We start from the raw sequence: 26,454 nt of genomic DNA on the forward strand, positions 1-26,454 counted from the left end.
CTTCCCACTAGCGTTGGTTTGTAGCAGAGTGGCTACATAGAGAGGGGGTGGGGAGAGTTGTTTTGTGTTGCGTTCCTGCAGTGTGTTTGACCCTTGACCTCGTTGTTGTGTTCTCTCCGCCTTGCATTCCAAAGTGAGGTTTTCCTGCAGCAGATGTAGCTTCAACAGACGAGAGGCGCTCGTAGCTGCTAGGGTTCGCTCGTTACTGCGCTCCCCGTACGTGTTTACAAGATAGCTTCTCATGAGCCTTCTGTCACGTTACAGTGCACTAGACTAGAACAACAATAGTTTATATAAATGAATTAGCTCAACAAGGGACGTGCCTACCGAGCACAGGACGAGCGAGAAAACGAGCAACTGCGTGGTGGGAAGGCTAAGTTAGCGAAACGGAGAGAAACCGCTCAGCTAACGTAGCTTGCTAGTTCGGCGTTTCCTGAACCATTGAAGCTATCGCAAACTGCTGCTGGAGGAGCAACTGAGAGAGGATCGCTAGCTACTAGAGGGAGGAAATGAAGGACAAACAGAAGAGAAAGAAGGAACGCACGTGGGCTGAGGCGGCTCGCATGGTAATATACTACTAATTATTAATTGTAATTGTGTAATGTACTGACAGCCCCTGTGCGACAGGGTAGACGAACAACAGTCGGCAACCGAACAAAGATTGTACCGAGTCTGGTTGGCACTGCACGCAGCCCGTTAACGCTAGCTGGCAGGGAGTGCTCCAGCATTAAATTGCCAACATGTTAACAATGGAATAAATACATGCATTGAGCCCGTAATAACGAAATACCGTTTCTTATTCTCTTATTGCCATTCCGCGTGTGGCTGTGGCTAAACGAAACCTCATTGTTGACAGGCGCATAGCTAGCTGGCTAACGTTAGGGGGTACGTCTGCCTTCCCGTTTGACCCTTTGTTTGCTAGCTAGCATAACTCACTGTATTAGCAAGTTAACGTTAGCCAGACTACCACCATTTATTGAACATGTAACTACATATACATTTCCTAGTTAACCACCAAAACTGTTTCCCAGCTGACGTTAATTACACTAACGTTAGCTCCTCGTATTTTTTAACACATTTAGCCAGGCCCCTCTGTGGCTGGAGTCAACAAGGGTCAGGGGGGCATAACGTTAACGTTACCACCCCCAGTTTAGCTAATGTTAGCTCGCTAGGTGGCAGCTAGCTACAACCATATAAAGATGGATAGAGCCGTCTTTATGTAGCCAACACCATAGTTTTTGGATAGCTAACCTGGTGCATGCGTGCAAATGTTTTTATGTAGCCATGTTGATAAATAAGCCAGATAAGAAGTAGCTTGTAGGCTACCGTAATAGTATAGAAATCATGTCTGTGTTCTTGTGTACTGCAAGTCCTCAATGCTGCTTTTCGACTGTAACACCAGTGTTACACTAGTGTATACACCTTTATGTTATACTAGGGAAATTATATCCCTAGCTAGGTCTGAAAGTGAGGTTATGTGACGAGCAGCAACAACCTCTGCATAATCAAAACAGTTGTGAGAATGTGTTAAAGTTCAGTCAGATCTACCAGAGCCATGGACCAATGAGACACAGGTTCCTGGACCATAGATGGAAACAGAAAAGTCTGAGCCTTTTGGGTAAACAATGTGTGGAAATGCACCACAGTGTGTTTCTATGGTTAGTGCTATCTGGGATGTTTGGGACGTCCTTACCTGACCTTAACCCGTACTTCACCATTTAAAAATCTAGATTTGTCAGACATTTTTCGTCCGTGGTTTCATCTGCTACATACACACTATTCTCTGTGCTTTGTAGAGGGGTCTAAATAGCTAGGTATACTAAATGAGGCAAATAAAGTAATTTAGAGAGAGAGAGGGGTTCATGTCATGCCACTCGGAATTGACTTTATGCTGAGCAGCATGATCAGGCCCCTACATTAGTTATGCAGAGCCCTAACAGTGCATATTTACTGCTATAAACCGTCTGCATCTGGCAAAAGTCCATCAATTTCAATGGGAGTCAGTCCACTCTTCTGCAACTGCCAGACGAGGCTGCGTTGCATAGCCGAGAGCTGCCCAGTGACACAAGCCTACCATACGAGCTAAATAACACTGAAACATGAATGAGTAAGACCTTTAAACAGGTCAACATTCACAAGGCCGCTGGGCCAGACGGATTACCAGGACATGTACCCCGAGCATGCTGACCAAACGTCTTCAATGACATTTTCAACCTCTCCCTGTCTGAGTCTGTAATACCAACATGTTTCAAGCAGACCACCATAGTCCCTGTGCACAAGAACACGAAGGTAACCTGCCTAAATGACTACCAACCTGTAGCACTCACGTCTGTTCCCATGAAATGCTTTGAAGGGCTGGTCATGGCTCACACCAATACCATTATCCCAGAAACCCTAGACCCACTCCAATTTTCATACCGCACAAACAGATCCACAGATGATGCTATCTCTATTGCACTCTACACTGCTCATTCCCACCTGGACAAAAGGAACACCTACATTGGGGCAAAAAAGTATTTAGTCAGCCACCAATTGTACAAGTTCTCCCACTTAAAAATATGAGAGAGGCCTGTAATTTTCATCATAGGTACACTTCAACTATGACAGACAAATTGAGGGGGGAAAATCCAGAAAATCACATTGTAGGATTTTTTAATGAATTTATTTGCAAATTATGGTGGAAAATAAGTATTTGGTCAATAACAATATCTCAATACGTTGTTACATACCCTTTGTTGGCAATGACAGAGGTCAAACATTTTCTGTAAGTCTTCACAAGGTTTTCACGCACTGTTGCTGGTATTTTGGCCCATTCCTCCATGCAGATCTCCTCCAGAGCAGTGATGTTTTGGGGCTGTTTCTTACCAAAAAGTTATATTTTGGTTTCACCTGACCATATGACATTCTCCCAATCTTCTTCTGGATCATCCAAATGCTCTCTAGCAAACTTCAGACGGGCCTGGACATGTACTGGCTTAAGCAGGGGGACACGTCTGGCACTGCAGGATTTGAGTCCCTGGCGGCGTAGTGTGTTACTGATGGTAGGCTTTGTTACTTTGGTCCCAGCTCTCTGCAGGTCATTCACTAGGTCCCCCCGTGTGGTTCTGGGATTTTTGCTCACCGTTCTTGTGATCATTTTGACCCCACGGGGTGAGATCTTGCGTGGAGCCCCAGATTGAGGGAGATTATCAGTGGTCTTGTATGTCTTCCATTTCCTAATAATTGCTCCCACAGTTGATTTCTTCAAACCAAGCTGCTTACCTATTGCAGATTCAGTCTTCCCAGCCTGGTGCAGGTCTACAATTTAGTTTCTGGTGTCCTTTGACAGTTCTTTGGTTTTGGCCATAGTGGAGTTTGGAGTGTGACTGTTTGAGGTTGTGGACAGGTGTCTATTATACTGATAACAAGTTCAAACAGGTGCCATTAATACACGTAACGAGTGGAGGACAGAGGAGCCTCTTAAAGAAGAAGTTACAGGTCTGTGAGAGCCAGAAATTTTGCTTGTTTGTAGGGGACCAAATACTTATTTTCCACCATAATTCGCAAATAAATTCATTAAAAATCATACAATGTGATTTTCTAGATTTTTTTTCTAATTTTGTCTGTCATATTTGAAGTGTACCTATGATGAAAATTACAGGCCTCTCTCATATTTTTAAGTGGGAGAACTTGCACAATTGGCGGCTGACTAAATACTTTTTTGCCCCACTTTATGTGAGAATGATATTCATTAACTACAGCTCAGTGTTCAACACCATAGTGCCCTCAGAGCTCATCATTAGGCCAAGGACCCTGGGACTAAACACCTCCCACTGCAACTGGATCCTGGACTTCATGACAACCCATCCGCCACGCTGATCCTCAACACAGTCCCCTCCTGTACTTCCTGTTCACCCATGACTGCATGGCCAGGCAAGACTCTAACACCATTATTAAGTTTGCGGAGCAAACCCCCCCCACTCTCATCGAAAGGCTGTAGCGGAGCAGGTTGGGAGCTTAATATTCCTTGGTGTCCACATCACCAACAAACTAACATGGTCCAAGCACACCAAGACAGCTGTGAAGAGGGCACAACAAAACCTATTCCCCCTCAGGAGACTGAAATTATTTGACATGGCTCCTCAGATCCTCAAAGGGTTTTACAGCTGCACCATCGAGAACATCCTGACCGGGGCCAAATCTTGGTCCAAGAGGCTTTTAAACAGCTTATACCCACCCCCAAGCCAATAAGACTACCCAGACTATTTGCATTGCCCCCCCAGAACGCTGCTGCTACTCTCTGTTATTATCTATGCATAGTCACTTTAATAACTCTACCTACATGTACATAATTACCTCAACATCTGTGCCCCCTGTACATTGACACATTGACTCTGTACCAGTACCCCCTGTATATAGCCCCGCTATTGTTATTTACTGCTGCCCCTTAATTATTTGTTATTCTTATCGCTTTCTTTTTTAAGGGATTTTCTTAACTGCATTTTTGGTTAAGGGCTTGTAGTAAGCATTTCACAAAGGTCTACACCTGTTTTTTTTCGACAAATACAATTTGATATTTTTTATGTTTGCTTCTTGAGGATCTTGAACTGGATGCAGTTAATGACGCATTTAATTTTATTCAGTTCACAATGCTATAAATCCTACCATGTTTTATATTGTACATGCATACTGCAGATGCGTTATAGCTCAGTTCTCCTTCCTTAATATGGGTGTGGAAGTTCCTTAGATGCACAGGCCTGCATTTTAGGATGTGGCTCTGTTCAGTTGCCAGACCCTATTTTACTGTTTTCTGCCTATCTGCATCCCTGCACGCCATGGAAGTGCTACAAAGCTCTGTGCCATTTTTGGTTTTGACTGGGCAGAGAATGCATGTATTTATAAGCTAAGGCCCATATGTCACTGCCGATCCTTGTGGAGAATGTGTAGCTTTTGGGAGCATAAACAATATTTATAGACTGAGACTAATAACAGGAATCCAGTGTGTTCTGAATCTTGTGCTATGCCATGCTAGGTTTGTGTGTAAAATAAGCATGTTCAAACTAAGGACTTCTGTCATTTGCTGAGGCATACAGAAATGACCGACCAATTAGTGTCACAAGACATACAGAGTCTGGAAACACACATACATTGCACGCTCACACATTCAGGTAGATAGGCAGTGGACATATTGTATCTTCAACAAGATAGGGGCACACACTTTACCAGTTCCATATATATTATAACTGAGCAGGTTCTTTTATTTTCTCCACAGATTGCAGAGTACCCTGATAAGTCTAACTTATTGACCATCTGGTTCCTCAGGGACAGTTTTCTATTTTACATTTTCTTCTGGGACAAGGACAAGATAAATGTTACATTGATTGCCATGTGTCGTAGCATTCTGTTATTCACCAACGACTCACCTAATCATGGAGCATACTGTTTCTCTATTGGGATCTGCATCTTTAGGGTGCATGCGTGGTTGGTGGAGTGCTTAGAGGCTTTGTCTGCTTGTCTCTCCCTGACCAAAATACCCTTCCTCTCCATTCCATTTCCTGCTTGTATGTCCTTGGGTTCATTTGAAGCAGCGCTCTACTACCCAGTCTATTATGTATTGTTCCTTCTCATGCATCCTGTCATGGCGACACACGGAGAGACACTGGATCGATCTCACAACCCCAACCACCTATCTGTCTCTGGTCTTTTCATCTTCAGCATTGCAATTAATCAATAATTCACTGTATTTTTAAGTGAGTGGAGATAGCCTAGTAACCTGTGGTTTAACAGCCATGTAGTGATGTCACTTTAGAAAAAATATTAAGCTACATCGCCTGATAGATATGAATTGGTTCACCTAGAGTGATGGACCTAGTTATGGGTTTGTGTTGTGTACTATTTCTGTCTTAGCGTATTGCTTCAATTTCCCCTTTCTGCTGACAAAGCTTGAGTGGTTAACTCATGTGTTTTAAACATTTTAATAAATACTTGTAAAAAGTTTTAGGCACAGCCTTTCTGAGTCTTCCATTCTTGAGGTATGGAGTTCACGTTTTGTTTCTCTTTTGCACCCGATATTTCTGAAGCTTCTGTATTCACTGACTATGTATGGTACAGACTTATAGTTCGCCTCTATGAATGGGTTAGCTTTCTCCTAACTACCTATAGCACCTATTGAAGATAGTATCTTCTGGCCGGTGGAGTTTTGTTTAGAGCCCTGATGCTCATTCTGAACATTAAAACACAAAGCTTGCGTTACGGTTTTGGAAACATAAGGAACGTGTCTTTCAACATTGAGAAATATTTTAATAAAGGTAAAATTACTACACATATTTTTATAAGGTTAGTGTTTCCACACAGCCATATCTCCATGTTGCAGCGCTTGTAGACGGCCACCTGTGCTAATTGGCTATCTAGCATGCTCTGAACACCTGTGTGTCAGTGTAAATGGAGAGGAAGTGCAGTTTGTCAACTGGAGGCGCACAAAGCATATGGATCTGTGCTAATCTGCTACAGTAAATGTATCTTTTTTTATTTGAAAGTTTCTTTCTTGCTGATAGGAAAGATAAGGGGAATATCAGCATATCTGTTTTGAAAACTGTTTCGCAAGCGAGGCTAACTCCGACATTTTTTAATATATTTTTTTACCTTGGTCAACCGATAGTCGTCTGTTCTTTCGTCTGTTCCTTTTGGTCAACATATTTATATGCACATCTTTCCATATATAGATACATCCGGTGTCTTAATCAAATCAACTAGCAGTGTGCTTAACTATTTCAAACACCGAGCTTGTCTGATGCTTTAAGACTCACATGACTAGAGGAAGTCCGGCCGCAATTGATTTGATTGTGTTGGACCGGACTCAGACTTGCTGTGTAAAAAAAATATATAGAATCATTTAAAAATAAGAAAGACTGCAAGCAACTGTGACTAGCACCCGTTGTCTCTCTCTCTCGTCCCTGCTGCAGCGACCACCACAGAACATCAACAGTATATCACGCTGTCTGTGCTGCTGAAGATGCAGCATAATTACAGCCATTTCTGACTGAAAAGTTCTGTTACCAAATCATTTGTTTGGGAAAAACATTCCAGATTTCCTCAACCCTAAGTGTGACATGTATGCATTGCATGTACGTGACCAATAGGGCCTGACCTATAGCATATCATAATCACACCAATAAATTGGTTATAACAAACCCTGAACACCGTAACACATGTGACTGCAAAATTAATACAGAGAATGTGACAAACTCAAAGCGGGAATGTTTACTGGTTGCTCAGGAGGTAAAGAGGAAGGATGGCGTGGAATAAATTTGACTTACGGAAAATATCACATTTACATAATTATTCAGACCCTTTAGCTCAGTACTTTGTCGAAGCGACTTTGGCAGTGATTAGAGCCTAGAGTCTTTTGGAGTATGACGCTACAAGCTTGTCACACATGTATTTGGAGTTTCTCCCATTCTTCTCTGTAGATACTCAAGCTCTGTCATGTTGGATGGGGACCGTCGCTGCAGAGCTATTTTCAGGTCTCTCCAAAGATGTCCGATCGTGTTCAAGTCCGGGCACTCAAGGACATTTAGAGACTTGTCCCGAAGCCACTCCTGCATTGTCTTGTTGGACGTTGAAACTTGCTCTGGAGCAGGTTTTCATCATGGATCTCTCTGCACTTTGCTCTGTTAATCTTTCCCTCGATTCTGACTAGTCTCCCCAGTCCCTGTCGCTGAAAAACGTCCCTACAGCATGATGCTGCCAACACCATGCTTCACCGGAGGGATAGTGCCAGGTTTCCTTCAGACAAGATGCTTGGCATTCAGGCCAATCTTGGTTTCTCATGGTCTGAGAGTATTTAAGTGCCTTTTGGCAAACTCCAAGCGGGCTGTCATGCGCCTTTTACTGAGGAGTGGCTTCCGTCTGGCCATTCTACCACAAAGGCCTGATTGGTGGAATGCTGCAGAGATGGTTGTTTTTCTGGAATGTTCTCCCATTGCCACAGAGTAAGTCTGGAGCTCTGTCAGAGTGACCATTGGGTTCTTGTTCCCCTCCCTAAAGGTCCTTCTCCCCCGATTGCTCAGTTGGGCCGGGCAGCTAGCTCTAGGAAGAGTCTTGGTGGTTCCAAACTTCTTCCATTTAAGAATGATGGAGGCCACTGTGTTCTTGGCGACCTTCAATGCTGCAGAAATGTTTTGGTTCCCAGATCTGTGCCTTGACACAATCCTTTCTCTGATCTCTACGCACAATTCCTTCAACCTCATGGCTTGGTTTTTGCTCTGACGTGCGCTGTCAACTGTGGGACCTTATATAGACAGGTGTGTGTGCCTTTCCAAATCATGTCCAATCAATTGAATTTACCACAGGTGGACTCCCAAGTTGTAGAAACATTTCGAGGATGATTAATGGAAACAGGATGCGCCTGAGCTCAATTTCGAGTCTCATAGCAAAGGGTCTGAATACTTATGTAGATAAGCTATTTCTGTTTTTATTTGTAATATATTTGCAAAAATTTCCGAACCTTTTTGCTTTGTCATTATGGTTTATTGTGTGTAGATTGAGGGGAAAAAAATAAATATTTAATACTTTTTAGATTAAGGTTGTAACAAAATGTGGCAAAGTCAAGGGGTCTGAATACTTTCTGAATACGCTGTATATGGATGATTTATAAAGCCAGGCACATTTTTAACTTTTAACTTAATTATAGGCCTAATTAAGTTGGTTTCCTCATCACTTCTTAGACAATTAAGACGGGCTGTTTTCTCTTCTCCTAACGCCGCTGCTGCCTCCAACTCATTGTTCTCCACACCATTATGCTGTTTAGCTTTGCTATTATGCACATGGCAACATGGTCAAGGAAAAGGCAATCCGCTATCCAACGCGGGAAAAAGCATGTTTGTTAAATAATTTTTCCCCCCATTAGTGTTGCACCATTGTTCTTATGTTATTTAACCATATACACTACAGTTCAAAAGTTGGTGGTCACTTAAATGTCCATGTTTTCCATGAAAACATACATGAAATGAGTTGCAAAATGAATAGGAAATACAGTCAATATGTTGATGAGGTTATGAATAAAAACATTTTTTAAATTGAAATAATTGTTCTTCAAACATTAAACTTTCGTCAAAGAATCCTCCATTTGCAGCAAATACTGCCTTGCAGACCTTTGGCATTCTAGTTGTAAATTTGTTGAGGTAATCTGAAGAGATTTCACCCCATGCTTCCTGACGCACCTCCCACAAGTTGGATTGGCTTGATGGGCACTTATGTACCATATGGTCAAGATACTCCCACAACAGCTCAATAGGGTTGAGATCCGGTGACTGTGCTTGCCACTCCATTATAGACAGAATACCAGCTGACTGCTTCTTCCCTAAATAGTTATTGCATAGTTTGAAGCTGTGCTTTGGGTCATTGTCCTATTGTAGGAGGGAATTGGCTCCAATTAAGTGCCGTCCACAGGGTATGCCATGGTGTTGCAAAATGGAGTAATAGATCCATTTTACCCTGTACATATCTCCCACTTTACCACCAAAGCACCCTCAGACCATCACATTGCCTCCGCCATGCTTGACAGATGGTGGCAAGCATCTTTTCAAATTTTCTGCGTTTCACAAATGTTCCTCTTTGTGATCCAAGCACCTCAAACTTAGATTTGTCTGTCCATAACACTTTTTTTCCAATCTTCCTCTGTCCAGTGTCTGTTCTTTTGCCCGTCCTAATCTTTTATTTTTATTGGCTGGTCTGAGATCTGGCTTTTTCTTTGCAACACTGCCTAGAAGGCCAGCATCCCGAAGTCGCCTCTTCACTGTTGACGTTGAGACTGGTGTTTTGCAGGTACTATTTAATGAAGCTGCCAGTTGAGGACTTGTGAGGCATCTGTTTCTCAAACTAGACACTCTAACCCACAAATGCTGATGCTCCAGATACTCAACTAGTCGAAAGAAGGCCAGTTTTATTGCTTCTTTATCAAAACAACAGGTTTCGGCTGTGCTAACATAATTGCAAAAGGGTTTTCTAATGATCAATGAGCCTTTTTTAAATGATTAACTTTGATTTGCTAACACAACGTGCCATTGGAACACAGGAGTGATGGTTGCTGATAATGAGCCTCTGTAAGCCTATAGATATTCCATAAAAATCAGCCGTTTTCAGCTACAGATGTCATTTACAACATTAACAATGTCTCTACTATTTCTGATAAATTGTTTATTTTAATAGACAAAAAATGAGCTTTTCTTTCAAAAACAAGCACATTTCTTAGTGACCCAACTTCTGAACGGTAGTGTACAATTTCAGTAACCTGTCTTAGAGTGATGGACTGTGCCATCCCCACGGCCTCCACAATGATTCAGTCCACTCAGACAGGTGTCTTCTACAACGTTATTTGCAAAATATTTTTACTACTGCTCGACTAAAGAAATCTCGGTCGACCAACAGCCCATCGACTAAACAATCGACCAGTCGAATAAATGGTCAGTCCTAGTACACACGCAGCGAACCGTGAACGATGCTAACAGCTATTTTCAAGAGCTATTATTAGGCCCAACTCTCAAATGTTCTGTGTGTGCTCTAACATGTTCATTACTTATTGTATTGTATTTTTCAGGTTCTAGAGAACTTCTCTGATGCCCCCATGACGCCCAAGCAGATCCTGCATGTTATCCAGACCAAAGGACTCAAGGAAATGAGGTCAACAACCACACACCCACACCTTTTTAATTAACGCACATCTCTACTGTAATATGTAACATATGTACAATAATAATATCACTCGTTTTATGTAAAATAAGTAACTCACTTTGTCATTTTTCACCATTCCCCCATGATCTCTACCTGGCCGGATACACAATGTGTTCCACAAAAACAGAAGGTGAGATGGCACAATAACAAAAGGAAAATATTATCTTCTTTTTTTTGTGCGGTCTCTTTGCATACCATAGTATTACTTTGCAAGTTCACATTTTTGTCTGCTTCTCACACTCATCTCCTCTGCTCTTCTCTGTCCATAAGTGGCACGGCCCCTCTGGCCTGTCTGGTGACCATGCTGCACTCCCAGGTGAGGGGGGACAGAGTAAAGAACAGCATCTTCTTCAAGCTTCCTGGCAGGATGAGTCTGTTCACTTTAAAGGTATGGAACAAGCCCACTCCATTCACCAAATCTCTTGAACATGCGCACACACAAATCTTATCCCTACCCCTTATAAACGTCATACAAACCTCTACCTAAAATGCACATGCACACACGTTTCTGATAGGAGTCACTTTTCTGACTCCCTCTGCAGAAGAACGCTCTGCAGTGGACCAAGAGTTCGACAGAGGCGGAGACAGCGGACACCACCACACAGGCTACCGCTTCCACTGCAACAGCAGGGCCAACGGAAGGGGGGGAGCAAGAGAGCTGTGACTCTATGGAAACGATTGCGGCCAGCGGAGAGAATGACGGTGTTTATGGTCACATCTACTGTAAATTAGTGTTAGAGTTTACATTACTTACCTCTAGTGCTGTCACAATACCAGAATTTTTTTTTAGGGCTTACTTTTACCATAGCCTATACATAATCCAATAAGCATTATCAGCTGTAGCCCAACTGATGCAGCATAATGGCTAAATAAATACTGAAGCACAGGATTGCATGTATGCATACCCCATTGGGCAAATCATATTAGCTGGATCCCAAACTCTAAACATGATCTTGTTACTAGTTAGCAACGTATTGATGACTTTAATGTCCCCATAAACACAGTGAATATAATGTAGGCATCTGTTAGAATTGTCCAGTGTTACATTTAGCCCCAGTCTCCCCTATGCACTCACTGAATTAAGGAGCGCTAGCACGCCGAACCATGCTGATGTCCTCCGTTTTAAAACTGTGCTGTTTGCACTCATTTTTTTAGGAGTTGTAGTAGCGATCGAAAGCTGGGATTCCCTTTTCTTTTATAAACAAAGGCTATCAAAACTTCTTTCAAATGCGTTTTCCCCACGATTGCATTAAACAACAAGCTGACTAGGTAAATAGGTCAACTATTCCACTATGAGGTTATCTGATATGCTTAATGCAATCGTGGGGTAACAACAAGCTGACTAGGTAAATAGGTCAACTATTCCACTATGAGGTTATCTGATTTGCTGTTCGTTACTCGTCTTGTTCAGGCAAATTACTAGACTGACTTAATCCTCTGTCAGTATACAACATGAGACACAGTTGACAGAAGTACCGAAAGTAACACATTGGAGTTATGGACCATTTTTCAAGTTTGGTTACAACGTGCAACCTGACTCACTGCCCATTTTCTCAACCACTGTTTAATGTTTATCCACCTTTTTGTTTTTACCACTACATCCCTGGTCTTTATTAAGCACAAAAATCAAATGCTATATAATTACTGTGACTGGACTGTTCAAAGGTGCTTTCGAAACAACACCGGAACATGTATTGTGATACAGGCGGAAGGAGCATGCCCACGAGAGGGCTTTTTGAACAAAAACTGGGAATCGGAGAAAGGTTTTTTTTCTCCCTAAGCATGTGTTCGTTGCCATGGTTACAGGCACACATGACACTGCCATCCCCGGCCTAGATCTGTGTGTTTGTTTATTTGTATGGGAGCTGCTGTTTATGCGAGTCTTTGAATGCATGGCTGATAAATTCTAGATGATAAACGCACCATCACCAATTGTGGTAACAGAAACCGAAACGTGCAGTGTGAAAAGCCTTCTAGTCAGTGTATGTGATCCATGGACCATTTGTCATCAACTATGTAAAGGGTAACAATTTTGAAATATGACCATAACCTTCTCTGCCCCACCCCACCACCACCACCACCACACACAGCGTCAGTAGATGAGAGCTCATCCAGTGCGTCCTGCTCCACAGAGCCCCAGACCAGGCTGAGTAGGTCTGGAGTCTCCGGACAGGTGCGCTCCGAGGCCCAGGCACAGACCCGACTAAGCCGATCCAGACAGGTATGCTTTACCCCACCACTCCCTCTGAAGAGGTTTTGGATATGATATATAAGAAATAATTCCATATTGTAGATCCCCTTTATCTCTGAATTCATGATAACATCAGTCTTAGCATTCTATTACCTCTCACCATGTCCCCTGCTCTCCTTTGCTGCAGTCGGGCAGACAGAGGAAGAAGGCTGTGATGATGCCGCGCGTGGTCCTCACTCCACTCAAGGTCAATGGTGACCACGTCCCATCAGGTTAGCACTGCTCTCTACTAGCCCCTTTGCTACCCTAACCCCATCTTTCTGTGCCCACACACACACTTCCTGGGCAGCAAATTGTGGTAGCATTACACACCAACGCCTTTTGAGTCCTATTCCTGGATCGACTATCAAAGATGTTTGACAGCCATCGTTGATCTTGATGTCACAAATGATTGGTTGAATTTGAGTCTGGCGGTGGACAAGAGCGCAGCGCAGTGAACACACAGCAGGGTGACCTGCCAAATGGTCCATTCCCTATTTGCCATAGCATAAATGTTCAATACATATGTGGTAGTTAAACTATTAACATATTGCAAGAGAACAATGGAAATTGTAGAAAGAGCGGAGAGCACCAAAGCAGCGCATAATGTCAGATGGGGCCTAACATGCTGTCTAGATCGGGTGTGCATCATTGCGCGCATGTTGATTTTTGTACATCTACACCAGATGTGATCTAGACACGCAGGTTGAATTATCAAAAGGAACTCTGAATCAACTATGTTAATTTGGAGATCGGTCGAAACACATGAAACATTTAGCTAGCTTGCTGTTGCTAGCTCATTTGTCCTGGGATATAACCATTGGGTTGTTATTTTACCTGAATTGCATAAGGTCCTTTTCCCCCCTGGGTCTTTGTAGAATTTTGAGTTTCACAAAATTGTATGTTCTCTTCTCCAAAAACGAATCCACAGATAAAAGGGGAAACATAGTTTGTTTCTAGTAATCTCTTCGCCTTCAGTAGAAGTAGTTGTCTTCTTCTGTGGACTTTTATGTCGATTGGCAACCAACTTTAAGGTGCATTACCACCGACTGGAGCGTGGACCTCAGTTCATCTTTCCTATAACATTCTTTATAACACTTGAATGAACATGGTGTGCGTTTTTAAACGAATAAACCTATTAGGATATGCCTGTACGAATCCTAAATATAGACCTACATGTTAAAAAATTAATCAAAGTAGCCTTAACGAAATACTAAAATAAAAAAGCAAAAATGTTCTGTTTTTTGAATAAGATGCATCTGGATTTGAATATAGGCTACATTTTAAAACTGAAATGAAGTACCATTAGGTGTAGTTGTTTTTTACCATGTCTCAAGCCTACCTAAAGGTTTCTGGCAATGTTTACCTTTTCTAGTGAACTCAGAACTCAGGTTTGTGGTCTGTCCGTCTTTTGTATAATCTTTTTGCGTATGCTGCAAGGGACTTCGTCAGGTCTGCTGGCTCACCTTTATCATTCGGCCTGAAATCGAAGAACTTCCAACTTGGTGTCGACATGCTTTTCTTTCCCACCAAGTCACCATATGTTTTTTTCCTCCAGATTTAGCTTAAGCTGTACTTATGAAATCCGGCCACTTTCTTTTACTGTCGGAAAGTATCCCTATTGAAGTAACTACACTTGATATGTTATAATTAAGCAACAAGGCCTTGTGTGTGTGTATGTATGTAAAAATAAAGGGATCACTAAAATAACACATCCTAGATCTGAATGAATGAAATATTCTTATTAAATACTTTTTTCTTTACATAGTTGAATGTGCTGACAACAAAATCACACAAAAATGATCAATGGAAATCAAATTTATCAACCCATGGAGGTCTGGATTTGGAGTCACACTCAAAATTAAAGTGGAAAACCACACTACAGGCTGATCCAACTTTGATGTAATGTCCTTAAAACAAGTCAAAATGAGGCTCAGTAGTGTGTGTGGCCTCCACGTGCCTGTATGACCTCCCTACAACGCCTGGGCATGCTCCTGATGAGGTGGCGGATGGTCTCCTGAGGGATCTCCTCCCAGACCTGGACTAAAGCATCCGACAACTCCTGGACAGTCTGTGGTGCAATGTGGCGTTGGTGGATGGAGCGAGACATGATGTCCTAGATGTGCTCAATTGGATTCAGGTCGGGAATGGACGGCCCAGTCCATAGCATCGATGCCTTTCTCTTGCAGGAACTGCTGACACACTCCAGCCACATGAGGTCTAGCATTTTCTTGCATTAGGAGGAAGCCAGGGCCAACCGCACCAGCATATGGTCTCACAAGGGGTCTGAGGATCTCATCTCGGTACCTAATGGCAGTCAGGCTACCCCTGGCGAGCACATGGAGGGCTGTGCGGCCCCCCAAAGAAATGCCACCCCACACCATGACTGACCCACCGCCAAACCGGTCATGCTGGAGGATGTTGCAGGCAGCAGAACGTTCTCCACGGCGTCTCCAGACTCTGTCATGTCTGTCACATGTGATCAGTGTGAACCTGCTTTCAACTGTGAATATCACAGGGTGCCAGTGGCGAATTTGCCAATCTCTGTGTTCTCTGGAAAATGCCAAATGTCCTGCATGGTGTTGGGCTGTAAGCACAACCCCCACCTGTGGACGTCGGGCCCTCATACCACCCTCATGGAGTCTGTTTCTGACCGTTTGAGCAGACGCATGCACATTTGTGGCCTGCTGGAGGTCATTTTGCAGGGCTCTGGCAGTGCTGCTCCTCCTTGCACAAATGCAGAGGTAGCGGTCCTGCTGCTGGGTTGTTGCCCTCCTATGGCCTCCTCCACGTCTCCTGATGTACTGGCCTGTCTCCTGGTAGCGCCTCCATGCTCTGGACACTACGCTGACAGACACAGCAAACCTTCTTGCCACAGCTCGCATTGATGTGCCATCCTGGATCCGTCTCACTAGAGTGAAAGCACCGCCAGCATTCAAAAGTGATCAAAACATCAGCCAGGAAGCATAGGAACTGAGAAGTTGTCACCACCTGCAGAACCACTCCTTTATTGGGGGTGTCTTGCTAATTGCCTATAATTTCCACCTGTTGTCTATTCCATTTGCACAACAGCATGTGAAATTTATTGTCAATCAGTGTTGCCTCCTAAGTGGACAGTTTGATATCACAGAAGTGTGATTGACTTGGAGTTACATTGTGTTGTTTAAGTGTTCCCTTTATTTTTTTGAGAAGTGTAATAGAAAGTCAGTGGCTTGACAGTTGGCACGGGGGGGGGGGGGGGGGGGGGTTGGGGTCAACGTCAACACGGCTGTGAAACTTTCTCAACATTGCAGATAGAAATAGAATTACTTATATGGTTAATATACCACTGCTACGGGCTGTTAATCATGACCCAACTCAGAGTGCCTGGACACAACCCTTAGCCGCTGTATATTGGCCATATATTACAAATCCCTGAGGTGCCTTATTGCTATTATAAACTGGTTACCAATGTAATTAGAGCAGTAAAAAAATAAAAAAATAAAAAATAAAAATATATATATATTTTTTTTTTACCTTTATTTTACTAGGCAAGTCAGTTAAGAACAAATTCTTATTTACAATGACGGCCTAGGAACAGTGGGTTAACTGCCTGTTCAGGGGCAGAACGACAGATTTGTACCATGTCAACTCGGTTACTAGTCCAACGCTCTAACCACTAGGCTACGCTGCCGCCCCGGCAGATATACCACTGCTGTCAGCCAATCACCATTCAGGGCTCGACCCACCCAGTTTATAATATAATTATTTTTTAACGGTAGGCTAATATAACTGATATCTACGTATTTTTATGGACAAGAGAATCATAGCCCTACCAATTTGAAAATGATTCTGCAGCCTAGACTAGATCAAATAATTAGGCCTTGCAATGTGTCCTTAATATTGTGTTCTCTTTTCCGTGCACAAAATAATGTGCGATCAAATCGTAGATCAACGATGTTTGGATGGGACGATGTGTCATTCCAGACATCGCCCAACCCCAGTGAGCTGCTCATGTTTGACCGTACTCCTTGTGTACACCCAGAGTATTTATCTCATTCTGAGGTGCCCCAGAAAATCCTCCCTTCTTGTGGTTCTGTCCGTCTCTGCGTGCAGAATAACCTTCCCTTGCCCTCACTGTCTGAGTGCAACTTCCAATACCCTCCTTCTTTCTGTTTGTACCTGGAATATCAGTCCCTCCCTCCTGCCTTACGTTTAGCTGCCCAGTAAACCTGATTTGCTCTGTATGAGAGAGGGTGAGGTGAGCACTTTCTCAATGTCTGCTGCACCCCCCTCCTCCTCTCTGTGTTTGTGGGCCTGGGTAACTGCTCCTCTTGCTTTATGTGCTGCTCACCCCTCCCAACCCCCCCCCCTCTCTCCCCCACCCCACCTGTGCTATTGGCTCTGCTGTCCCCCTTTTGGATTGTCTGCCTGATCTGCCCTCCCCTGCTTGTAAACCCCCCTCCCCCCTTACACACGTGACGGGAGTGTCTCACCAGGCTCCCCCTCCTCCCCACCTCTCCCCCTCAGGAGCAGCGGGGAGGCGCAGGGAAGGCTCTAGGGGGGGTCCAGGCCCCACGCTCCGTGCCCGTCCTGAACTGGCTAGCTGGAAACGCCCCCAGCACTTCAAGAGCATTCGTGGCCACCACTCAGGTACAGGGGTTAGACCCGGGTATAATTACCCCCAACCAACATCCCCCTCAGTAACCACGAAAACGCCAAACCCCTCTCTCCCCCTCAGTCTACCCAATTATCAAACCCTAAACAATTAGCAACCCAAAAATCCCCTGGATTTGTGGAAGCTTAGTCTGTTGCACTGTGGTTGAATTCAACAAAATGTCTTTCTCTCTTCATTGACTGTCCCATTTTTTTATTTAGTCCAATTCAGCGGGGAGGGGGACGGGTTCAGCTGTGAAGCATTTTTTTCCCCTCCCATCATTGTTCAGGACATATTTGGCAGAGAGATATGCCTGATGGACCTGAACTGTGAACAACTTGACAAATCTTTATCTTATGACTTGAATTAGCTATCACAAAGGAAAAGGCCAAACATCATAGTCTAGATATAGCACACGATCTGTAGAACTATTAGATGTATATAGACGTTGCGCAGGTCAGCTGTCTACAAATGTTTATTTATTTTATATGACCTTTATTTAACCAGGTAGGCAAGTTGAGAACAAGTTCTCATTTACAATTGCGACGTGGCCAAGATAAAGCAAAGCAGTTCGACACATACAACAACACAAATAAGCACCAAACGTGGACAGGGTGATTTGGTAGCTAACTAATGGTACACTGGTCTCTAACATTGTCAGGATTGCATTGGTCGCTAATGCTAACAGGCAGTGCTTTGCAGGTTGCTAACTGAATGCCAGGGTCGGCTAGCTATCCCAACAATAGCCATCCGGACAGGACTTACTTAACCGCTCACTGACTGAAAGCTGTTATGGTTGTGTTGGCTGCTAAGCTAAACACCTACTGTGCTGCTGCTGGCTGGCAATGGAATGGCCACACTGTGCTTGCTGTTAGTTGAATGAATGTGTTTAAGCCCAGGGTTGGATAGCATTAGCCACTTGCTAACCCGTGCAGGCCTATGGGTTGTGTTTGTCTGCAGGGCCCATGAAGAGGAGCCGAGGTGGGGTGGAGGTGGACTTTGAGACGCCTGGCTCAATCCTGGTCAACACAAACATCAGGGCACTCATCAACATGCGTACCTTCTCTGCCTTCCCAGCGCAGTACCAACAGCAACTCCTGCAGCTCCTCCCTGAAGTCGACCGCCAGGTGAGTGCGCACGCTCAGAATTTATCATTATACTCATAGTTTATAACTGATAGTTTCCCTGGAATAAAAAGCTTTTTCAATGGAGATTCCCTATTGGAGCATGCCTTTTAGTCCAGCCCATAACGTCTCGTCATTTCTGTGCCATATTGTTTTTGGTATTTCTCTGTACAACAACGTCTAGAATGTAACCCAGTATGTTCCGTCTTCCCTCTTCTCTAGGTGGGACCTGACGGTCTGGCTCGCCTCAGTAACTCTGCTCTCAACAATGAATTCTTCACTCACGCCTCCCAGAGCTGGAAGGAAAGGCTCGCTGAGGGTTAGTACCTAACTGTAGTTAGTTATAATGTACACATATAATGTGATTGAGGGGGTTCGTGACTGGCTGCACATATAGTGAACACCTTCCCTTCAGGGTTTAATTGGCGAGCAATTTATTTGGCCAGGACTATTTCCAGGTATTTTTTTCAGATATAACACGGTTACAATAATAACTCAAATCAAATTGTATTGGTCACATACACATGTTATTGCGTGTGTAGTAAAATGCTTGTGCTTCTAGCTCTGACAGTGCAGTAATCTAACAATTCCACAATTACTACCTAATACACACAAATCTAAGTAAAGGGGTGGAATATATACATATAAATATATGGATGACCGAGTGGCATAGGCAAGATGGAATAGATGGTATAAAATACAGTATTTACATATGGGATGAGTAATGCAAGATATGTAAAGATTATTAAAGTGACTAGGGATCTATTTATTAAAGTGGCCAATGATTTCAAGTCTGTATGTAGCAGCAGCCTCTCTGTTTGCTAGTGATGGGTATTTAACAGTCTGGTAGCCTTGAGATAAGCTATTTTTCAGTATCTCGGTCCCAGCTTTGATGCACTTGTACTGACCTTGCCTTCTGGATGGTAGAGGGGTGAACAGGCAGTGGCTCGGGTGGTTGTTGTCCTTGATGATCTTTTTGGCCTTCCTGTGACAATAGATGCTGTAGGTGTCCTGAATACCGCACCACCCTCTGAAGAGCCCTGTGGTTGTGGGCGGTGCAGTTGCCGTACCAGGCGGTGATACAGCCCGACAAGATGCTCTCAATTTTGCATCTGTAAAAGTCTGTGAGGGTTTTAGGTGATAAGCCAAATTTCTTAAGCCTCCTGAGGTGCTCCACTGCTGTCCCGTTGATTTGGATAGGGGGTGTTCCCTTTGCTGTTTCCTGAAGTCCACGATTGAGTGAGAGGTTGTTTCCCTGACACCACTCCGAGTGCCCTCCCCTCCTCCCTATAGGCTGTCTCGTTGTTTGTGATCAAGCCTACTACTGTTGTCTGCAAACTTGATGATTGAGTTGGAGGCGTGCATGGCCATGCAGTCATGGGTGAACAGGGAGTACAGGAGGGGGCTAAGCACACACTCTTGTGGGGCCCCAGTGTTGAGGATCGATGAAGTGGAGATGTTGTTTCTTACCTTCACCACCTGAGGGCGCCCCGTCAGGAAGTCCAGGATCCAATTGTACAGGGTGGGGTTGAGACCCAGTGCCTCAAGCTTAATGATGAACTTGGAGGGTACTATGGTGTTCAATGCTGAGCTGTAGTCAATGAACAGCTTTCTTACATAGGTATTCCTCTTGTCCAGATGGGATAGGGCAGTGTGATGGCGGTATGCAAATTGAGTGTGTCTAGGGTGGCAGGTAACTCTCTTGGGAAACCAGAAAGTGCCCATTGATACTACAACATTGTTTCCCCTGGTATTTGCTAGGAAGCTATCAGTCAATACACAAATTAATGTATTATTTAAAACACTATAGCTAGATATCTGTGGATTAATCTTGTCCAATATTGTTTGACCTACTCAGGGGAGTTCACCCACGAGATGCAGGTGCGATTTCGCCAGGAGATGGAGAAAGAGAAGAAAGTGGAGGCATGGAAGGAGAAGTTCTTTGAGGAGTACCACGGTCAAAAGTAAGTCTCCTGAACACACCCCGTCACATCAGTATTTTTTTTAAGCTCGCTCTTATTCTGTGGATCTTTTAGAAAATTACTTTAATTATTTCAATTGGGTGAAAGTGTCTTTTATAAATGGTATATACTCTGTGCACTAACGTTGTGATCTATGGCTGCAGGTCTGGCCTGACCCGGGAAGAGTCTCTGAAGTTGACAATGAGTGAAGAGGCCGATGCTGCCGCCAGCGTCCTGGAGAGTGAGGTGGCATCTGTGGCTGCAGGAACGCCCAAGCGCCGTGGTGTGGGCAGGCGGCGGCGGGACGGCAGGATGAGACGGCGAACGCGTGCAGACATGAGACGCAGGGCGCGGCGCACCCTCTGCAAGACCAACTCCCCCGCCATGCAGACCCCCGAGCAGCCGGAGGGCACACTCACTCTAGACGCTGTTGCCTCTGTCTCTGCGCCCTCGCCCGTCCCAGAGGCCACCATGGTGCAGGGAGAGGTGGTGCTACAGGCCGAATCTGGACTGGAGACCCCGGCCCAGTCTGCCTCCCTAGAGCCCACGCCCTGCCCTTCCCCTGTCCCCACGCTCCTGTCTGTGACCGTGCCTGAGCCTGAACCTGAGCCTACCCCGACCCCCAGCCCCAGCCCTGCATCCGTCAGTGCCATTGACGAGCCTGAAGTCACTGACCGCCTGCTCCCCGAAGAGCTTGCACCTGCCATCGCCTCAACCTCTCCCTCCTCCTCGTCCTCCTCCTCCTCCTCGTCCTCCTCCCCTTCCTCCTCTCCCTCCTCAACCTCAGAGAGGCAGGGGGCGTTCACCGCCGGCTTGGACTCTTCTTCCTCTTCCTCCTCCTCCTCCACGGCCGCCGCCACTGCCGATCCACTAGACGATGGGGCCTCTGTGGTCACCTCGGTCACGGGGGGAACGGCCACCAGCAGCCAGGAGAGCAGCCCTGCAGCCAGCCCCACCCCCACTGCCGCCACCTCCACCCAGACCAAGGAGCAGAAGAGGAGGCCAGACGAGACCCAGGCCTTCTCCAGCTTCCCCGAGAAGAGGCCGCGAATAGAAGATCGTCAGTCCTTTCGTACCACAATCGACGGGGTCCACACGGAAAAGCCGCAGCCGACAGCAGAGGAGCCCAAGGTCCCACCTATCCGGGTATGAAGTCACCATTTGTATTTGTAAGTCTTTATTGTGACTAGTGGTGCAGTGGCAGGCACCCAATTTCCTAAGACATGGAGTCCACAATCTGTAAAGTAAGTTTGATTATTTTGTGATTTCTGTCTCCACAAAACATTTCAAATCAACTTGACAAAGACCAAGTTCTTTCTCTGAAGATGGTAAATCAATAGAGATGATTGACTCTGGGTTTCGGTGTGAGATTATTAGCCAAGCAATGCATGTCAAATCCATATGTCAAATCCATATTTGACATGCTCTCCTTCTTACTATCCCCCCAGATTCAACTCTCCAGAATCAAACCGCCCTGGGTCAAAGGGCCGACAACCTACCAGATCTGTCCCCGCATCGTGCCCCCCGGCGAGGGCTTGCGGCGCACGGGGACGGGGGCGCGCACCCTGGCGGACATCAAAGCTCGCGCCCAGCAGGCCCGGGCCCAGCGCGAGGCCGCTGCTGCTGTTGCAGCCACTGGGGACGGGCCAGGGCCCGGCGGGGGCAGGGCTGGTTCTGGGCTACCGGATCGCAGCAGTGGAAGACGAACTCGAGAGCACCCAGGACCCGTCGAGCCCGGAGGAGGAGGAGGAGCAGGAGGCGTGGAGGAGCAGGGATCGCCTGCGGGCTCTCATCCGCCTGGAACACAACTACAGCTGTCCAATGTAGAGCCCTCCTCTACCCCCACCCCCCACACAGCTGCCTCATCCCCCTCCCTGTCTACCTCTTCCAACCCCTCCCTGTCCTCTTCAGAGCCCCCGCAGACCCCCACTCCACCCCTACCCGCCCAGGAGGAGCGGCTGGGGGAGCTGAGTGGGGAGGAAGGGGCTACACTAACACCACCACCAGTCAAATGCACCACCAACGGACTCTCGGACAAGGCAGTGCTGCTGAAGCCTGAGACTGTGTCCAGCCACCTCCAAGGGCAAAGCGAGGGGGCCGACTGTGACAGGACAACAACCCAAAGCGGTCCCTTGGCACCCACCTCCATCCCAGATTCTCTGCCCAGGTTCGGGGCCCAGGGAGTGGATGTGATCAGGTCCCTGGCCGGCACCGAGCAGGCCAGGGGGGGAGGAGGGGGTGTCATCCAGCATGGTTCCCACCACGTGGGTCCACAGGAGAACCCCCCCACCCCGGCTAGAGAGGGCCGCATCCAGGGCGAAAGGCAGCAGTCGGAGCCCCCGGGGAGGGAGAGAGAGACAGCCTCTCTCCCTCGTCTCCCACCCTCAGTCAGAGAGGACGACGCAGGGCATCACAGCGACTCCACGGAGACGGCCTCCGACTGTGAGAACGAGAGCCAGGAGGAGGAGCCCCACCTGAGCACATGGCGCCACCACCTGCCCGCTCAGCGCAACGGCAACATCCAGCACCTCCAAAGGCTGTCTCAGAAGGCCCATGGCCAGCCTGTGATCTGCAGTCCCCCTTCACAGCAGAACCAGCAGCCTGTCATCCAGGCCCATGTGTCCAACCAGCACGGCCAGACGGTCATCCAGCCCTGCTTCCCCAACGGCCTGCCCAGCCAGAGTCTCATGCAGCCGGGACAAAATCCGCAGCAGCCTGGACGCACTCCCCACCCAGACCAACAAGCTATCGCTGCGCCACACCCCAAAGCCCAGAGGGGGCACAAAACAGACGCCATCGAAGACTACAAAGCATCTAGCCGTTGCTTGGCTGATGAGGACTGTAGGTTGGGGCTGAATCCCTCTCCCGCCGCTAGCTGCAAGAGGCTCCCTAGTTCAGTCCGGCCTGTGTCTACAGTGGAGGCCAACAACCCTCTGGTCACCCAGCTGCTCCAAGGCAGCCTCCCGCTGGAGAAAGTCCTGCCGCAGACGCACTCGGCTAGCAAGCTGGAGATCAACCGCCTGCCAGAGGGGCTTCAGTCAGGCCCCCAGTCCCAGCTCAGCCGGCAGCAGCAGACCAGGAACCCAGGCACTCGCTTCAGGGGCCCCCCAGAGTCGGGTACGATGGAGTCGCTGGTCCCTGAGTTGTCCTCACAGAACCAGCAGAAGTCCCCTGCTGGCCGAGGAGGCTCCCCTGGAGCAGGCAGGAGCTTTGCGTCCTCTCCCCCAGGCACAGTACCCTCCCGCATGGCCTGCCTGCTGGAGGAGGCCTCCTCTCGGGCCACGGCCATGCAGCAGTATCTCTCCCAGCAGCCAGCTGGTGCCGTTCCCCCCGGGGCCGTGCCCGTCATTACTTCCCTCTCTTCTTCGTCCTCTTCCTCCAGACGCAACTCCCAGGAGTCGGCCGTCATCAGAGAGTCTCCGGAGAGGCACCACAACTTCACCCAGCCGCGGGCCACCCCGGACGCCCCATCGCCCCCGCACAGCAACCTCGGCCTCTCTGACGTGGTCCCCACCGTCAAGATCAACTGGCACCCTTCCAAACCCCACCCCCCACACCAACAGCAGCTTTCGCCCGTGAAGAGCGAGGTCACCTCCCGGCCCTCTTGCCAAACTCTTGCCAAAACCTCCCCCTCTGGCCCCATGGCAGGCGGCGGGCCAGGTGTGGTGGTCACCAAAAAGGAGGCAGTGAACTCTATGGACGGTTACCTGACTGGAGGAGGGATAGGAGGAGGTGGGGCTATGGAAGGACTGCTGAACATGGAGATGTCCTTAGCCCGCATGGCTAAGAAGGAGGCGCAGAGCAAAGCTCAGTACTCCTCATCTTCCCCCTCCTCCCTCCCTTTTCAGCTCTACGGAAAGCTGCCTAAGCAGGGTGGTGTGGCGTCGCCCGGTTTCAGCTACACTGCCAACGTGTCTGTGGTGGACGGCAGCGGCTTCTCGAGGAGCATCGCTGACGGCGTCCTGCAGCTGCGTCAGCGCCACAGCGCTAGCCAGAGCGCCACACTCAGCATTCAGGCGTTCGCCGACAGCGCCGCTGAGGAAGTGGCCCTCAAGTGCTCGTGCCGCCTCAAGGCCATGATCATGTGCCAGGGCTGCGGGGCCTTCTGCCACGACGACTGCATCGGCCCCTCCAAACTGTGTGTCTCCTGTCTGGTGGTCAGATAGGAGCTTTCTCTGACGTTATCACGGTGTTGGTGGTTTGATGTTATATGCTGTGCCACCTTCAGCATACCTGCTCCATGTATAAACTGTTAACTAACCTAACACACCCCGAACTTGAGAGAAACAAGGGTGTGGGACTTCAGGCTTTGACATGTACATAACCCTTGGAAGTGTTGCCTTGTATTATAAAATCGGTATGTATTTTTTGTTGCATATTTTTTCTAATGCTGTTATGTTGATGTAATTATTATTTTGTTATAATTATTAATATTGTGAATTTATTTGGCACGGTAGATTGTAAATTGTGCCTTTTTTTATTCTTTCCTCAAAACATTTACCTCATCTTATCTTGACACACCTGTCAGCAGTTCAGTGTGAAAATGGTGGCCGTTATTGTTTGTTTTCCTCTCTGTCCCTGCATGGAGGGCTTAGAGGGGGATTTGTTCTCGTCTCTTTCTTGCAAAGAAATATTTTTTTAATCATTAAAGCAAGCATAAATGACATTGTTCCGTTTTTTTGTAAGTGCTTTCATTCCATTTTTCCCTGCACAAAATCAAGTCTGTACTCTGCAGCTAAGCACAGTATTCAAAATGAATAACTAAGATTGAGCAGTCTGGTGTTAAGCAATGACACTCATTTTGGATTTTCTGGCAGTATAGTTCAACTTACAACTTTTGTCACACGTAGATATTTATTCTAAATACACATGATTTATTCGATTTAACAATTTGACATGTAGAACTGAACAGCAAGACACATTTGGACCCGTCAAGTGCTGGATAAGTTTGGCACTGAGAACATCAGTTATTATATATATATATCTCAACAGCATCGGAGCTTAACACACACAGTCCATCACACTGGTTCCAATGTAGACAAATAAGTGCTTAAATTCATTCACAGGTGGATACACACAGTGAGATCCAAATGTATTTGGACAGTGACATGTTGTTTTGGCTCTGTACTAAAATTATACAATGACTGAGGTTCAAGTGCAGACTGCCAGCTTTAATTTGAGGGTAATTTCATCCATGTCGGGTGAACCGTTTGCAAATAACAGGACTTTTTGTACTTCCGTTTCCCTCTGCCCCCCATTTTATGGGACCAGACATGGAAAATTCACTCATTAAAGAGGTCAAATGTTTAGTCCCATATTCCACGCAATGATATCAGGCTTGTGACTGAACTTTCTGGATGCATTTGCATTTTTTTTGGTTTCACATTTTGTGCCCATGAATGAGGCATAAATATTGTAAGCCCACAAAAAATGCCAACCTCTCCTGTTATTAGAAATAGCGAGAGGTCAGCATGTCTTGGGGTTGTGTTCTGTGCCACTAACTTTCTCACTCATTATTCAGGATTATCTGTAATCAATGGTAGCATCCACAATGTAGAAGGGTTCAGAAAAATATTATATTCTTTACTCTAAGTGACTCAAATGACAATACATTATTTACCATTAATTTCTATTGGGCACAAAATACTGAAACAACCAAAACACTGCAAATGCAGCCAACAAGTTTGTAGAGTCACAGCTTGATGTAATCATTGCGTTCTAGGAATATGGGACCAAATACTAAACTTTTGACTGTTTAATACACAAGTCCTAATACTTTTGGTTCTACTAAAA

At 46.2% G+C, this 26,454-nt stretch overlaps 1 protein-coding gene across 5 annotated transcripts; it reads left to right on the forward strand.

The window, feature by feature from the left end:
- Positions 1–12: 12 nt before the first annotated feature.
- On the forward strand, positions 13–25,327 carry LOC124031812 (polycomb group protein ASXL1-like). Of its 5 annotated transcripts, none has more exons than XM_046343499.1 (12): positions 13–566; positions 10,577–10,659; positions 10,978–11,098; positions 11,253–11,433; positions 12,801–12,931; positions 13,089–13,173; positions 17,450–17,572; positions 18,537–18,703; positions 18,923–19,019; positions 20,559–20,664; positions 20,826–21,807; positions 22,110–25,327. In XM_046343499.1, exons 1-12 carry the CDS (start codon positions 510–512, stop codon positions 24,825–24,827), a joined length of 4,851 nt encoding a protein of 1,616 aa, XP_046199455.1. In that variant the 5' UTR covers positions 13–509; the 3' UTR covers positions 24,828–25,327. The 5 variants fall into 5 exon arrangements, with proteins under 5 accessions (XP_046199455.1, XP_046199457.1, XP_046199458.1 ...); XM_046343501.1 differs by having other exon boundaries at positions 14–566; positions 11,253–11,412; XM_046343502.1 differs by having other exon boundaries at positions 14–566; positions 11,253–11,412; positions 12,843–12,931.
- The last annotated feature ends 1,127 nt before the right edge of the window (positions 25,328–26,454 follow it).

This window comes from Oncorhynchus gorbuscha, linkage group LG03, assembly GCF_021184085.1.
Source record: "Oncorhynchus gorbuscha isolate QuinsamMale2020 ecotype Even-year linkage group LG03, OgorEven_v1.0, whole genome shotgun sequence".
NCBI classification, from domain to species: domain Eukaryota; kingdom Metazoa; phylum Chordata; class Actinopteri; order Salmoniformes; family Salmonidae; genus Oncorhynchus; species Oncorhynchus gorbuscha.